Consider the following 17,294-nt stretch of genomic DNA (forward strand, 5'->3'; position numbering starts at 1 on the left):
ACACACACACATATATATATAAAAGTGTGGGGTTTCTTTTGATAGAGACAGGATCTTATTCTGTTATTCTGTCACCCAGGCTAGAGTGCAGTGGCACAATCAGAGTTCACTGCAGCTTGAACTTCTAGGTTCAAGTGATCCTCCCACGTCAGCCTCCTGAGTGGTGCATGCCACCACGCTCAGTTAATTTTTCAAATTTGGCGGGAGGTGGTCTCACTGCTCAGGCTGGTCTTCAACTCCCAGCCTCAAGCAATCCTCCTGCCTTGGCCTCCCAAAGTGCTGGGATTATGGGCATGAGCCACCATACCCAGCCAGCTATTATTCTTGGTATCAGATGAGAAAAGCCACCTAACATTTTTGTCTATCAGACTTCAATATTTTGACTACTTCACGTATTATTCTGTTAATTCACTATTAAATATCCCATTTACTCTGATTTATGGTTATTTTAGACTTTTTTTTTTTTTTTTTTTTTGAGATGGAATCTTGCTCTTGTCACCCCGGCTGGAGTGCAATGGCACTATCTCAGTATCTCGGCTCACTGCAACCTCCACCTCCCAGGTTCAAGCAATTCTCCTGCCTCAGCCTCCCAAGTAACTGGGATTACAGGTGCCTACCACCATGCCCAGCTAATTTTTGTATTTTTAGTAGAGATAGGGTTTCACCATGTTGGCCAGGCTGGTCTCGAACCCCTGACCTCAGGTGATCTGCCCACCTCGGCCTCCCAAAGTGCTGGGATTACAGGCATGAGTCACCATGCCCAGCCATTTTAGACTTTCAAGATACTTCCTGAAAAAAAAAAAGGGTTCCAATATAAAATATGTTGGGGAAGCAGCATATCTGGTTTTTTTGTTTGTTTTTTGAGACAGAGTCTCGCTCTGTTGCCCAGGCTGGAGTGCAGTGGCTCCATCTCGGCTCACTGCAACCTCCGCCTCCCAGGCTCAAGAGATTCTCGTGCCTCAGCCTCCAAAGTAGGTGGGACTACAGGCGCATGCCACCATACCTGACTAATTTTTGACTAATTTTTGTACTTTTAGTAGAGACAGGGTTTTGCCATGTTGGCCAGGCTTGTCTCTTAACTCCTGGCCTCAAGTGATTCGCCCATCTTGGCCTCCCAAAGTGCTGGGATTATAGGCATGAGCCACCATGCCCAGCCGAAACAGAGTATCTTATAACCTGTTGGAGAATCACACCCTGCTGGAGAATCACAATGTTTATTAGCCTATTGAAGTCTCTGATACTCCTACAAAACAAAAAAGTTTAAGCATATTTAAACCAGAATTTTGAAAACGTGTTTATACATAGAACCCATCTTTAGTGAAAGTTATTAATACCTCAATGAACACATTTTATAAAATACTGTTCTAATGCATTCTCTATTTTCTTTTCTCCTCTGACTTAGCATGCATTGTTCACAAAACCTTTTGCAAACTGTTGAATCTCACATTTTTTTATTTTTTTTTTTTGAAATTTTTCGGCCAGGCGCGGTGGCTCACGCCTGTAATCCCAGCACTTTGGGAGGCAGAGGCGAGCGGATCACTTGAGGTCAGGAGATCGAGACCAGCCTGGCCAACATGATGAAACCCCGTCTCTACTAAAAATACAAAAATTAGCCTGGCGTGATGGTGGGCACCTGTAGTCCCAGCTACTCGGGAGGCTAAGGCAGGAGAATCGCTTGAACCCAGGAAGCGGAGCTTGCGATGAGCCAAGATCGCGCCACTGCACTCCAGCCTGGGCGACAGAGCGAGGACTCCGTCTCAAAAAAAAAAAAGAAATTTCCCTCTCCCTGAATGTTGTCAGGTTCAAGGAGGTTGAAATTGCTATACTCCTATTTTTTTAAAAAGCTGAAATTTTAAATTTGCTTTTGTCATCTCTAGCCAATTCAGAGGAAATTATAGAGGGAAATTCCGTTGACTCATCAATCCAGCAAGTAATGGGGAGTGGAGGCCAGAGGGTCATCACCATAGTAACTGATGGAGTCCCTCTGGGTAATATCCAAACTTCAATCCCTACTGGAGGCATTGGCCAGCCATTTATTGTAACTATGCAAGATGGACAGCAAGGTGAGTTATCTCTTGTAGACAATTGTTTATTAAAAGATATTTTAGATACTCCATACTCACCTAAACATGAGGCATTAAAACAAATAGTGGAAGTGGGAGACTGCCAGATTGGGGCAAAGAAGCTCTGAAAAAGAAAAAGAAACAGAACCAGATTGGCAAAAGCTAATTGCCTAATATGTATAAAATCTGTAGTAAAAAACAGTTGATCTGGTGGAAAATATAACAAGTAGACCGGGCGTGGTGGCTCACGCCTGTAATCCCAGCACTTTGGGAGGCCGAGACAGGCGGATCGTGAGGTCAGGAGATCGAGACCATCCTGGCTAACATGGTGAAACACCGTCTCTACTAAAAAATACAAAAAAAAAATAGGCCGGGCGCGGTGGCTCAAGCCTGTAATCCCAGCACTTTGGGAGGCCGAGACGGGTGGATCACGAGTTCAGGAGATCGAGACCATCCTGGCGAACACGGTGAAACCCCGTCTCTACTAAAATACAAAAAAAATTAGCCAAGGAGGTGGCGGGCCGTACTCCCAGCTACTTTGGGAGGCTGAGGCAGGAGAATGGCGGAACTCGGGAGGCGGGTTGCAGTGAGCTGAGATCCGCCACTGCACTCCAGCCTGGGCGACAGAGCCAGACTCCGCCTCAAAAAAATAAAATAATAAAATAAAATAAAAAATAAAAATTAAAAAAAAATTAGCCGTGTGACGGGCGATCTTCGTAGTCCCAGCTACCGAGATTCGAGGCGGGAGAATGGCGGAACCCAGGAGGCGAAGCTTGCAGTGAGCTGAGATCATGCCACTGCACTCCAGCCTGGGTGACAGAGCAAGACTCCGTCTAAAAATAATAATAATAATAATAATAATAATATGAACCAGTAGTCCACAGAAAAAAATGTACTGATGGCTCTTAAAAATATGAAAATAGCCAGGTGAGGCAGATCACGGCTGTAATCCCAGCACTTTGGGAGGCTGAGGCAAGAGGATCACTTGAGATCAGGAGTTCAAGACCAGCCTGGCCAAAATAGCAAAACCCCGTCTCTACTAAAAATACAAAAATTAGCCGAGCATGGTGGCACACACCTGTAGTTCCAGCTACTCAGGAGGCTGAAGTGGGAGGATCACTTGAGCCCAGTAGGTTGAGGCTGTAGTGAGCCGTGATTGTGCCACTGCACACCAGCCTGGATAACAGTGTGAGTCTCCGTCTTAAAAAAAAGAGGCCGGGCGCGGTGGCTCAAGCCTGTAATCCCAGCACTTTGGGAGGCCGAGACGGGCGGATCACGAGGTCAGGAGATCGAGACCATCCTGGCTGACACGGTGAAACCCCGTCTCTACTAAAAAATACGAAAACTTAGCCGGGCGAGGTGGCGGGCGCCTGTAGTCCCAGCTACTCGGGAGGCTGAGGCAGGAGAATGGCGTGAACCCGGGAGGCGGAGCTTGCAGTGAGCTGAGCTCCGGCCACTGCACTCCAGCCTGGGTGACAGAGCGAGACTCCGTGTCAAAAAAAAAAAAAAAAAAAAAGAAAGAAAGAAAGAGAAAATATATCCAACCTACTTCATTCATAACAAGAGAAGTGCAAATAAATACTGTACTGAGATACCATTATAACACTATGTTGTTAAAGGTGTAGGGAAACAAGCACTCTTATAAATCATTTGTAAGAGTGCAAATTAATGGATCCTCTAAAAAGGATATTGGTAGTATCTGTAGATACTAAAGATGTACATAAAGATGTACCTTTGGGTTTTTTGTTTGCTTGTTTGTTTGAGATGGAGTCCCTCTCTGTTGCCCAGACTGGAGTGCAGTGGTAGGATCTTGGCTCACTGCAACCTCCACCTCCCTGGTTCAAGCAATTCTTGTGCCTCAGCCTCCTGAGTAGCTGGGACTATAGGCGCACGCCACCACGTCCAGTTACTTTTTGTGTATTTTTAATAGAGACAGGGTTTCACCATGTTAGCCAGGCTGGTCTTGAACTCCAGACCTCAAGTGATCCTTCCACCTCAGCCTCCCAAAGTGCTAGGATTATAGACATGAGCCATCACACTCAGTCAAGATGTACCTTTTGGTTAAACAGTTCTTTTTTCTTTTGTGTGTGTGTAACTGGGTCTTGTTCTGTCACCCAGGCTTGTGTGCAGTGGTGCAATCATGGGTCACTGCAGCCTCAACCTCTTGGGCTCAAGATATCCTCCTGCCTCAGCCTCCTGAGTAGCTGGGGCTACAGTTCCACGCCACCATGCCCAGCTATATTCAGACTGAGGCTATATATTAGTATACTGAGGCATAACATTAGTTGCTTCCAAGGAGGGCAGCTGGGTACTAAGGATGAGTGGGAGGCTTTTCAATGTATACGCTTTTATATCCTTGATGTTTTTAATCATTTAATGTATCAGTTATTCAAAAAAGACATAATTAAAATTTTTTGAAAAGAGGAAGCCCATCATTACAACTCCATACCTTAAAAATACCGGAGGTTGGCCAGGCACAATGGCTGATACATGTAATCCTGTAATCCTAGCACTTTGGGAGACCAAGGCAAGAGGATTGCTTGAGGCCAAGAGTTCCAGATCAGCTGGGGCAACATAGCAAGACCCCCCATCTCTACACAATTAAAAAAAAAAAAATAGCCTGGTTGATGGCACGTCCTTATAGTCCCAACTACTCAGGAGGTTTTGGCAGGAGGATCACTTGAGCCCAGGAGCTCAAGGTTGTAGTATGCTACCATGATCATGCCACTGCACTCCAGCCTGGGCATAATCATGCCACTGCACTCCAGTCTGAGCAACAGAGCAAAACATTGTCTCTAAAAATTAAAAATGTATATTGGAGGTTGAAAAGAAGGGTACTGGTATAATTTCATTTTTTTATTTTTTTTTATTTTTTTTATTTTTATTTATTTTTTTTTTAATTTTTTTTGAGACGGAGTCTCACTCTGTCACCCAGGTTGAGTACAGTGGCCGGATCTCGCTCACAGCAAGCTCCTCCTCTCGGGTTCACGCATTCTCCTGCCTCAGCCTCCAGTAGCTAGACTACAGGTGCTCGCCACCTCACCGGCTAGTTTTTGTATTTTTAGTAGAGATCGGTTGTTAGCCAGGATGAGCCCTGACCTCCTGACCTCGTGATCCAACCTCGCCTCGCCTCCCAAAGTGCTGGGATTACAGGCTTACCACTGCCACCGGCCAATTCTCATTTCTAATGTCGCTGAAATTTTGACTTGGCTTAAATGATTGTGGGGATTTGTAATTTTTTTTTTTTTTTTTTTTTTTGAGACAGAATCTCACTCTGTCACCCAGGCTGGAGTGCAGTGGCACAATCTCGGCTCACTGCAACCTCCACCTGCTGGGTTCAAGCAATTCTCCTGCCTCAGCCTCCTGAGTAGCTGGGATTACAGGCATGTGCCACCACCTGCTGCTTTGTGGCTTTTAGCAGAGACAGGTTTCACCACGTTGGTCAGCCTGTTATTGAACTCCTGACCTCATGATCCACCCGCCTCAGCCTCCCAAAGTGCTGGAATTACAATCGTAAGCCACCAAGCCCGGCCTATAGTTTTTATTTGTTTGTTTGTTTGTTTTTGAGATAGGATCTCCCTTTGTTGCCCAGGCTAGAGTGCAGTGGCATGATTATGGCTCACTGCAGCCTCGACTTCCCAAGCAACCCTCTCACCTCAGCCTCCCAAGTAGCTGGGACTACAGGCATGCACCACCACGCCTGGCTAATTATATTATATTTTTATTTTTAGACAGGGACTCAGTCTGTCACCCAGGCTGGAGTGCAGTGGTGTGATCTCAGCTCACTGCAATCTCTACCTTCCGGGTTCAAGTGATTCTTCTGCCTCAGCCACCAGAGTAGCTGGGATTACAGTCATGGCCACCATGCCCGGCTAATTTTTTTGGGTTTTTTGGGGGGGTTTTTTGGTTTTTTTTTTGTAGAGACAGAGTTTCTCCATGTTGGCCAGGCTGGTCACGAATTCCTGAACTCAAGTGATCTGCCTGCCTTGGCCTCCCAAAGTGCTGGGATTACAGGTGTGAGCCACCATGCCTGGCCTTTTTTATTTTTTGTACAGACTGGGTCTTACTATGTTGCCCATTCTGGGATTTATAATTTTTTAATTATTTGAACTGATGGATCAGGAAGTATGGGAAGATAAGAATTAAACTTATTATAATCCAAACTTTGGTATCATAAATTCTAATTTATGCATTGCTGATATTTTTGTGAACATAGTTATCATTTTAAGTTTTTAGGGCTCATTGGGTAGGTGAGAGACTCTGCTTATAATGGAACTAAATAAATGAAAACTGAGTTGTTTTGGAGAAAAAGAGAATTGAAGTTTAACCTAAATAAACTATACTACTTTTTTATTTTTATTTTTTAAATTTGTTTATTTATTTATTTAGAGGTGCAATCTCAGCTCCCTGCAGCCTCAACCTCCTAGGCTCAAGCAGTCCTCCCATCTCATCATCCCAAGTAGCTAGGACCACAGGTGCAAGCCACCACAGCCAGCTAATTTTTTACTTTTTCATAGAGACAAGGTCTTCCTATGTTACCCAGCCTGGCCTCAAACTCCTGGGCTCAAGCAATCCTTCTACCTTGGCTTCCTAAAGTTCTAGGATTACAGGCATGAGCTACTGTGCTTAGCCTACACTACTTTTTACAAATATGCTTAAGGTCCAAAGAAGGAAAACAGATTTTGTGAGTTATCTGCAGAAAAATTTAAATCCCAGACTAAACTTCCATTTCTACTCAACATATATCTAAGCTGCTTTCCACTGCCATCAATTGATGAGTTTATAAAGAAATACAGGCCGGGCACAGTGGCTCAAGCCTGTAATCCCAGCACTTTGGGAGGCCGAGACGGGCGGATCATGAGGTCAGGAGATCGAGACCATCCTGGCCTACACGGTGAAACCCCGTCTCTACTAAAAAATACAGAAAAACTAGCCGGGTGAGGTGGCGGGCGCCTGTAGTCCCAGCTACTCGGGAGGCTGAGGCAGGAGAATGGCGTAAACCCGGGAGGCGGAGCTTGCAGTGAGCTGAGATCCTGTCACTGCACTCCAACCTGGGCGACAGAGCGAGACTCTGTCTCAAAAAAAAAAAAAAAAAAAGAAATACAAACCTATTTTTAAATCTGCCAAACCAAATGATTAGGTAAATCTTGTTTTTTGTTTTTGTTTTTAAATTTTTGTCCGGACATGGTAGCTCACGCCTGTAATCCCAGCACTTTGGGAGACCGAGGTGGGATGAGCGCTTGAGGTTGGGATTTCAAGACCAGCTTGCCAACATGGTGAAACCCCGGGTCTACTAAAAAAATACAAATATTAGCCGGATGTGGAGGCCCCAGACTGGAGTGCAGTGGCATGATCATAACTCACTGCAGCCTTGACATTCAGGGCCCAGGTGATCCTCCTGCTACAGCTCCCCAAATGTTTTCTTTTTTTTTTTTTTTTTTTTTTTTGAGATGGAGTCTTGCTCTGTCACCCAGGCTAGAGTAAAGTGGCGCAATCTCAGCTCACTGCAACCTCCACCTCATGGGTTCAAGCAATTCTCCTGCCTCAGCCTCCTGAGTAGCTGGGATTACAGGCGCCCGCCACTGCCCCGGCTAATTTTGTTTGTTAGTTTGTTTTTTGAGATAGAGTCTCCCTCTGTCACCCAGGCTGGAGTGCGATGGCGTGATCTTGGCTCAGCGCAAGCTCTGCTTCCTGGGTTCATGCCATTCTCCTGCCTCAGCCTCCCAAGTAGCTGGGACTACAGGCGCCCACCACCGCCCCCAGCTAATTCTTTTTTGTCTTTTTAGTAGAGACAGGGTTTCACCGTGGTCTTGATCTCCTGATCGTGTGATCCGCCCACCTCGGCCTCCCAAAGTGCTGGGATTACAGGCATGAGCCACCGCGCCCGGCCTTTAATTTTCATATATGAAGAGCTAACATGGTTTTTAATTGGGTGCATGCCTTGGATAATCCATTCAAAAGCAATCACTTAGTCCAGTTTAATGAAACATATATCCTTTGTGTACTGATGGAAAGGCTGGTGGTATATATTGAGGCCATATTTCCAGATCAGACTGTGCTGGTTTGTTGTTGTTGTTGTTGTTTTTTGAGATGGAGTCTCACTCTGTCACCCAGGCTGGAGTGCAATGGTGTGGTCTCAGCTCACTGCAACTTCTGCCTCCCAGGTTCAAGCAATTCTCCTGCCTCAGCCTCCCGAGTAGCTAGGATTACAGGTGTTCCCTAGCACGCCCGGCTAATTTTTTGTATTTTTAGAGAGATGGGGTTTCAACCATGTTGGTCAGGCTGGTCTCGAACTCCTGACCTTGTGATCTGCCCACCTCGGCCTCCCAAAGTGCTGGTATTACCGGTGTGAGCCACCGCGCCCAGCCGACTATGCTGGTTTGAACAGATATGACAAGAGCAAGAACCCTGGCTGAATTTTTGTGGGTGGCTCCAGTAGAGCTGCTGGTAACCCATCTTGCTCTCAAGAGTACAATGAGGTAAAAGGAAAGAGTTCCCGATTTTGTTTTGTTTTGTTTTGTTTTGTTTTTGAGACAGAGTCTCGCTCTGTCACCAGGCTAGAGTGCAGTGGCGTGGTCTCAGTTCACTGCAATCTCTGCCTCCCAGGTTCAAGCGATTCCTCTGCCTCAGCCTCCTGAGTAGCTGGGACCACAGGTGTGTACCACCACACCCGGCTAATTAAAAAAAAATTTTTTTTTTGTATTTTAGTAGAGACAGGGTTTCACCATGTTGGCCAAGATGGTCTTGATCTCTTGACCTCATGATCTGCCCACCTCAGCCTGCCAAAGTGTTGGAATTACAGGCACGAGTCACTGCGCCCAGCCCCCGAATTATTTTTTAATAGAAATGAGTTCTTGCTAAGCTTCCCAGGCTGGTCTCAGACTCCTAGACTCAAGCGATCCTCCCACTTTGGCCTCCCAAAATGCTGTGATTACAGGCATGAGCCACCATGTCTGGCCAAATCTTCTGTTTTAAAATAATCGTAATATATCCTAAAACCTAAATATAATTTTTAACTTTTTATTTTTAGATCATTAAAGATTCAGTACAGTTCTAAGAAATAATACAGAGAAATCCCCTATTGCTGGGATTACAGGCACATGCCACCATGCCCACCTAATTTTTTGCATTTTTAGTAGAGATGGGGTTTTGCCATGTTGGCCAAGCTGGTCTCGAACTCCTGACCTCAGGTGATCTGCCCGCCCACGTTGGCCTCCCAAAGTGCTGGGATTACAGGCATGAGCCACTGCACCCATCCTCTACTTTGTCATTTCAAGAATGTTATATAAGTGGAATCATACAATATACATGATTTTGAGATTGGCTTTTTTCCTCTCAGCATAATTCCCTTGATACCCATCCAAGTTGTTTGAATCAATAGTTCATTCCTTCTTATTGCTGAGTATTATTCTATGATATGGATTTACCACAGTTTGTTTAACCATTTACCCAGTGAAGGGCATTTAAGTTGCTTCCACTATCAGCTATCTAAAAATAAAACTGGCTGGGCACGGTGGCTCACGCCTATAATCCCAGCACTTTGGGAGGCCTACGCCAGCAGATAGCTTAAGCCCAGGAGTTTGAAATCAGCCTGGACAACACGACAAAACCCATCTCTAAAAAAAAAATACAAAAAAAAAAAAAATTAGCCAGGCATGCTGGTGTGTGCCTGTGGTCCCAGCTTCTTTGAAGGGTCACTGGAGGCCAGGAGGTTGAGGCTGCTGTGAAACATAATTGTGCACTGCACACCAATCTGGGAAACAGAGTGAGACTCTGTCTCATAAATAAATAAATAAAACATTATGAACACCATAATTATTTACAGGTTCTTATGGGAGATAAGAAATGGGAAATAGGGCCAGGCTCAGTGGCTCACACCTGTAATCCCAGCACTTTGGGAGGTCCAAGGTGGGTGGATCACAAGGTCAAGAGATCGAGACCATCCTGGCCAATATGGTGAAACCACATCTCTACTAAAAATACAAAAATTAGCTGGACATGGTGGCATGTGCCTATAGTCCCAGCTACTTGGGAGGCTGAGGAGAATCTCTTGAACCCGGGAGGCGGAGGTTGCAGTAAGCCGAGATTGTGCCACTGCACTCCAGCCTGGAGACACAGCGAGACTCTGTCTCAAAAAAAAGAAAAAAGAAAAAAGAAATGGGAAGTAGGCCAGGCATGGTGGCTCAAGCCTATAATCCCAGCACTTTGGGAGGCAAAGGTAGGTGAATCACCTGAAGTCAGGAGTTTGAGACCAGCCTGCCCAACATGGCAAAACCCCATCTCTACTAAAAATACAAAAATTAGTTAGGCGCAGTGGCAGGCACCTGTAATCCCAGCTACTTGGGAGGCTGAGGTACGAGAATCGCTTGAACCTGGGAGGTGGAGGTTGCAGTGAGCCAACATCATGCCACTGCACACCAATCCAGCCTGGGTGGAGTCAGACTCCGTCTCAAGAAAAAAAGAAATGGGAAATAAATTTTCTATTCTCTGGGATAAATGCCCGAGAGTACAATTGCTGGGTCACATGGTAAGTATGTGTTTTGTTTTGTTTTTTAAGAAACTGCCAAACTCGGGCAGATCACCTGAGGTCGGGAGTTCGAGACCAGCGTGACCAACGTGGAGAAACCCCATCTCTACTAAAAATACAAAATTAGCTGGTTGTGGTGGCACATGCCTGTAATCCCAGCTACTCAGGAGGCTGAGGCAGGAGAATCGCTTGAACCGGGGGCAGAGGTTGCAGTGAGCCGAGATCGCGCCATTGCCCTCCAGCCTGGACAATAAGAATGAAACTCCATCTCAAAAAAAAAAAAAAAAAAAAAAAAAACCGAAAGAAAGAAAAGAAAAGAAAGAAACTGGCAAACTATTTTCTTTTTCTTTCTTTCTTTTTTTTTTCAAATGAAGTCTCACTCTGTCACCCAGGCTGGAGTGCAGTGGCACTATCTCAGCTAACTGCAACCTCCTCATACCAGGTTCAAGCGATTCTCCTGCCTCAGCCTCCCGAGTAGCTGGAATTACAGGTGGGTGCCACCACACCCGGCTGATTTTTGTATTTTTAGTAGAGATGGGGTTTCACCATGTTGGCCAGGCTGGTCTCAAACTCCTGAGCTCAGGCAATCCGCCTGCCTCAGCCCCCCAGAGTGCTGGGATTACAGGACATGAGCCACCGCTCCAAGTCGGCCAAACTATTTTCTAGAGTGGCTTTACCATTTTACATTTCCACCAGCAATTTATGAATAATCCACTTTGTCTACATCTCCAGCATTTGGTATCACTTTTTAAAAAACTTTTAGCCTGGCGCGGTGGCTCACACCTGTAATCCCAGCACTTTGGGAGGCTGAGGCAGGTGGATCATGTGAGGTCAAGAGTTCGAGACCAGACTGACCAACATGGAGAAACCCCATCTCTACTAAAAACACAAAATTAGCTGGGTGTGGTGGGGCATGCCTGTAATCCCAGCTATTCAGGAGGCTGAGGCAGGAGATAGCTTGAACCCAGAAAGCGGAGGTTGCAGTGAGCCGAGATCATGCCATTGTACTCCAGCCTGGGCAACAAGAGCAAAACTCCGTCTCAAAAAAACAAACAAACAAACAAAAAAAAACTTTTAGCCATTCTGACAGATGTGTAGTGTGTCATGTGTGTTGTGTATGTGTTGACCCTTCTTTCACTTATCTATGAGAAGATAATTTAGGTACAGATAATGGCTATTGGCTTTTATTAGAGGTCTCAAAAATATATAAAGACTTCAGGCCTTCTTTGGACAGATTATTTCTGCAGTTTGTTTGTTTGTTTGAAGACAGGGTCTCACTCTGTCGCCCAGGCTGGAGTGCAGTGGCGAGTTCTTGGCTCACTACAGCCTCAACTTCCCAGGCTCAAGTGATCCTCCCACTTCAGCCTCCCAAGTAGCTGGAATTACAGGCATGCTCCACCATGCCTGGCTAATTTTTTGTATTTTTTTTGCAGAGACCGTGTTTGCCATGTTGCCCAAGCTGGTCTTGAACTCCTGGGCTCAAGTGATCCTCCCACCTTAGCTTCCCCACATGCTAGAATTATAGGTGTGAGCCACCTCGCCCTGCCATTTCTGGGCAAATTAATAAGCTACTTGGTCATAGCTGACCTAGAGTCAGACACCTTCATATAAGAGCCTCAGACTTGGGACTTACTTGCATGGCTTCCAAGCCTGCAAATCTATACCCTTCTTTTTTGAGCCGTTCTTAGTGCTCTATTAATCTTTTTTGTTTCTCCCCGAAGGGCCATGCCTTACCTGTTGATTCTAAACTTCGAAGAGATATTTAAAATAATATATCAAATAATATATTTTATTTTCTCTTTCTTTCTTTCTTTTTTTTTTTTTTTTTGAGACGGAGTCTCGCTCTGTCGCCCAGGCTGGAGTGCAGTGACCCGAGTAGCTGGGACTACAGGTGCCCGCCACCTCGCCCGGCTAGTTTTTCTGTATTTTTTAGTAGAGACGGGTTTCACTGTGTTAGCCAGGATGTTCTCGATCTCCTGACCTCATGATCCGCCCATCTCGGCCTCCCAAAGTGCTGGGATTACAGGCTTGAGCCACTGTGCCTGGCCATTTACTTTCTCTTTCTTTGCTTTTTTGTTGAGATGGGGTCTTGCTGTGTTGCCTAGGCTAGCCTTGAGCTCCTGGACTCAAGAAGTCCTCCAGTCAGCTGCCTGAGCAGCTAGGACCACAGGCACACACCACTGCACCCAACGTAGAATATATTTTAGTTTATTTTCTTATTAAAAGCAAGCAAAACTTCTTTGTTTTCTTATGCATTCATCACCTCCAATTGGTGTCCTTTGACTTGTAGTTCTAACTGTACCTGCTGGTCAGGTTGCAGAGGAGACTGTAATTAAAGAGGAAGAAGAAGAGAAGTTGCCACTAACAAAGAAACCAAGGATAGGAGAGATGACAAACAGTGTGGAGGAAAGCAAGGTAATGTTTTTAGGAGTGATGAAAAGAATTTAAAGCCAAATTATTAAGGCCTGAACCCTTCTTCATCTTTTTTTTTTTTCCTTTTTGAGACACAGCCTTGCTCTGTTGCCCAGGCTGGAGTATAGTGGCATGATCTCAGCTCACTGCAACCTCCGCCTCCCGGGCTCAAATGATTCTCATGCCTCAGCCTCCTGAGTAGCTGGGATGACAGGCACCTGCTACCATGCCTGGCTAATTTTTGTATTTTTAGTAGAGACGGGGTTTCACCGTGTTGGCCAAATTGGTCTCGAACTCCTGACCTCAGGTAATCTGCCCGTGTCCGCCTCCCAAAGTGCTTGAATTATAGGTGTGAGGCACTGCCTATCTTTTTGTCTACTGTCTGGATAATTTATGATCAGGAATTTACTTGGTGGTGACATGGCTTACTTTTCCAGGAAGGCAATGAAAGAGAGCTACTACAGCAACAACTCCTGGAGGCCAATCGAAGAGCCCAGGAATACCGACACCAGCTCCTAAAGAAAGAGCAGGAAGCAGAACAGTACCGTCGTAAGCTGGAGGCCATAGCCCGACAGCAGCCCAGTGGAGTTGATTTTACCATGGTTGAAGAGGTGGCTGAGGTAAATGCTGTAGTAGTCACAGAGGGGGAGCTGGAAGAGAGAGAGACACAAGTGACTGGGTCCGCAGGGACCACAGAGCCTCACACTAGAGTTTCCATGGAAACTGTTTCATCTTAATATGCAAGGGCCACAATTTGCACTGTGTTCATATTAGTCCTCTTTTAAAAAAGAAAATATACAGAAGACAAACATTGCATAAAAACTAAGAGTGTCTTTAAGAAGAAAACTATAGCAGGGTGCAATGCTTGGGCTCAGGAAGGTTCTCTGTGCAATTGGAAAATTCAAAGCCATATTTAGGGAACATTTCTTCTGAGGGGCCAAAAGAATAAGGACCAAATTTCTTAGCTCACATCATTGCTTTAAGCATAGAAGTAAAAGAATACTGCATGCTGTGGGTTGATTTTTTTTTTTAATAACTAACTTTCTCACAGAAGATTTTAAGATAACATTTCTAATATATATGCACCAATATATATGCCTTTAATAATTATACCATCAAGTGACCTGAAAATGCCCCTTAGATTTATGATGCGTATCTGTTGGAAAAACTAATTGGGAGGGAGGTTAGACAAGCTTTGGGGAAGAGAAAAGTAATATAGTCCATTTCCAAAGGAGCAGGAACGCCCAACCTTAAGTTAATTTCACTGAAGAGAATTTTCTTTTTTTTTTTTGAGACACAGTCTGACTCTGTCACCCAGGCTAGAGTACAGTGTTACAGTCTTGGCTCACTGCAACCTCTGCCTCCAGGGCTCAGCCTCCCGAGTGGCTGGGATGAAAGGCATATGCCACCACATCACTGAAAAGAAATTTTTGATTGTCTGACAGATATGCATCCATTGTGTGTCTGTAGCTCAGATGCTTGTGTAAGAAACTGAAATAAGCTGGGTGTGGTGGCTCACATCTGTAATCCCAACACTTTGGGACGTTGAAATGGGAGAACTGCTTGAGTCCAGGAGTTTGAGATGAGCCTGGGCAACATAGTGAGAAACGTGTGTCTACAAAAAATTTAAAAATTAGCCAAATATGGTGACAGGCACCTATGGTTCCAGCTACTCAGAAGGCTGAGGTGGGAGGATCCCTTGGGCCTTGGAGGTCAAAACTGCACTGAGCCGTGGTTGCACCACTGCTTTCCAGGCCTGAGTGACAGAGCAAGACTGTATCTCAAAGGAAAAAGGAAACTAGGCCAGGCGTGGTGGCTCACACCTGTAATCCGAGCACTTTGAGAGGCGGAGGTGGACGGATCACGAGGTCAAGAGATCGAGATCTTCCTAGCCAACATGGTGACACCCCATCTCTACTAAAAATACAAAAATTACCTGGGTGTAGTGGCACACACCTGTAGTCCCAGCTACTTGGGAGGCTGAGGCAGGAGAATCGCTTGAACCCAGGAGGCAGAGGTTGCAGTGAGCCGAGATCGCGCCACCGCGCTCCAGCCTGGTGACAGAGCGAGACTCCGTCTCAAAAAAACAAAACAAAACAAAAAAAATAGAAAATATTAGCCGGGCATGGTGGCACCCACCTGTAATCCCAGCTACTTGGGAGGCTGAGGCAGGAGAATTGCTTGAACCTGGGAGGCGGAGGTTGCAGTGAGCTGAGATCGCACCATTACCCTCCAGCCTGGGCGACAGAGCCAGACTCTGTCTCAAAAAAAAAAAAAAAAAAAAAAGGAAACTGAAATAAGAGTTTTTAAAAACTGAACTGGAAAGCCGAGGCCAGTAGATCACCTGAGGTCGGGAGTTCCAGACCAGCCTGACCAACATGGAGAAACCCTGTCTCTACTAAAAATACAAAATTAGGGCCGGGCCCAGTGGCTCACGCCTGTAATCCCAGCACTTTGGGAGACCGAGGCGGGTGGATCATGATGTCAGGAGTTCAAGACCAGCCTAGCACAGATGGTGAAACCCTACTAAAAATACAAAAATTCACCAGGCGAAGTGGCAGGCGCCTGTAATCCCAGCTACTAGGGAGGCTGATGCAGGAGAATCTCTTGAACCTGGGTGACAGACGTTGCAGTGATCTAAGATCATGCCACTGCACTCCAGCCTGGGCAATAAAGTGAGACTCCATCTCAAACAAACAAAAAAAAACAAAACAAAATTAGCCAGGTGTGGTGGCCACATGCCTATAATCCCAGCTACTTGGGAGGTTGAGGCAGGAGAATTGCTGGGAACCTGGAGGCGGCAGTTGCAGTAAGCCAGATGGCGCCACTGCACTCCAACCTGGGCAACAGGAGTGAAACTCCATTAAAAAAAAAAAAAAACACACACTAGAAAGGAAAGAAAACTTGTTTGTGTGGGAGGAGTATGTATAAAACCAAAATCCAGGCTGTGTTTCCACAGTGCTGGGAAGTGGCCAGAAAAAGGCTTATGGGGGCTTTGAAACTCTGGTCTTGAGATATAAACTTTGCTCTGACTGGATTTTATAAAATTACAGTGAGGAGGGTACTCTCTTGTCAGAACAACTTGTTTCCAAACATTTATGTAATGTCAAGCTCAGTCTCATTTTTTTTTTTTTTGAGACAGAGTCTTGTTCTTGTCGCCCAGGCTGGAGTGCAATGGCGTGATCTCAGCTCACCGCAATCTCTACCTCCCAGTTTCAAGTGAATCTCCTGCCTCAGCCTCCCAAGTAGCTGGGATTACAGGCATGTGCCACCATGCCCAGCTAATTTTGTATTTTCAGTAGAGACAGGGTTTCTCTATGTTGGTCAGGCTGGTCTCAAACTGCCAGCCTCAGGTGATCCACGTGCCTCGGCCTCCCAAAGTGCTGAGATTGCAGGCATGAGCCACCAAGCCCAGCCTAGACTCTTTAATTTTATCAAACTTTGTTGAATTTTCTAAGTGTCATTTAGGACACATTATGCTTTTCTGTGGAGCTTATATCTTATCCTCTTACGTGCAACAAAAAGGGGGTTGGAGGTAAATGCTGATGATGATGTTTAGTTTTATTTTCTTTTGATCTGGCATGAGTAAATTGCTCTGTTTCCTTAAGCTTGGTCTATTACGGAGCTTTGTGCCTTATAGGGTACTCAGTGTGTGTTGACAAAGGGAATAAGAACTATCAGTGCCATAAAGAACCAAAGATTCTGGCTACTTTGTCTTCTTCCTTTCTCTCCCACTATGCCTACACTTCCTCTGCCCACTTTTGGAAAGTGTTTAACTGCTGGGTTTTCTTTTTCTCTTTTTTTTTTTTAAACGGAGTTTCACTCTTGTTGCCCGGGCTGGAATGCAATGGCATCATCTCGGCTCACCGCAACCTCTGTCTCCTGGGTTCAAGCGATTCTCCTGCCTCAGCCTCCCGAGTAGCTGGGATTACAGGCATGCGCCACAATGTCCGGCTAATTTTGTATTTTTAGTAGAGACGAAGTTTCTCCATGTTGGTTGGGCTGGTCTTCAACTCCTGACCTCAGGTGATCTGCCCTTCTCAACCTCCCAAAGTGCAGGGATTATAGGCGTGAGCCACTGCGCCCGGCCACCTGCTGGGTTTTCTTTGTATGTCAGCATGGAGTTTTTCCCAAAGAAAGGGAATATGGGTGGAGAGAGAAAGGTTATGAACAGGTTACATTACAGAGGTTATTGCCTTTGAAACTGGGCCCTCATCATTCTAGACTTGCTTGCTTTGTTTTTTTTTTTTTTTTTGAGACGGAGTCTCGCTCTGTCGCCCAGGCTGGAGTGC

General features: G+C 45.5%; 1 protein-coding gene across 9 annotated transcripts in view; it reads left to right on the forward strand.

Moving 5' to 3' along the window:
- Positions 1-17,294, forward strand: part of GABPB2 (GA binding protein transcription factor subunit beta 2) — a 70,723-nt gene that overhangs the window by 44,159 nt on the left and 9,270 nt on the right. For 5 of the 9 annotated variants that reach the window (XM_031652726.1, XM_031652723.1, XM_031652720.1 and 2 more), the window contains 3 exons: positions 1,878-2,063; positions 12,881-13,005; positions 13,440-13,622. In XM_031652726.1, the coding sequence (XP_031508586.1) occupies positions 1,878-2,063; positions 12,881-13,005; positions 13,440-13,622 (494 nt within the window). Of the gene's footprint in view, positions 1-1,877; positions 2,064-12,880; positions 13,006-13,439; positions 14,113-17,294 lie in introns of those variants that run through there. The other 4 variants (XM_021923632.2, XM_021923625.2, XM_031652724.1 and 1 more) reach the window with 3 other exon arrangements.

Source organism: Papio anubis, chromosome 1, assembly GCF_008728515.1.
Source record: "Papio anubis isolate 15944 chromosome 1, Panubis1.0, whole genome shotgun sequence".
Taxonomy (NCBI): Eukaryota; Metazoa; Chordata; class Mammalia; order Primates; family Cercopithecidae; genus Papio; species Papio anubis.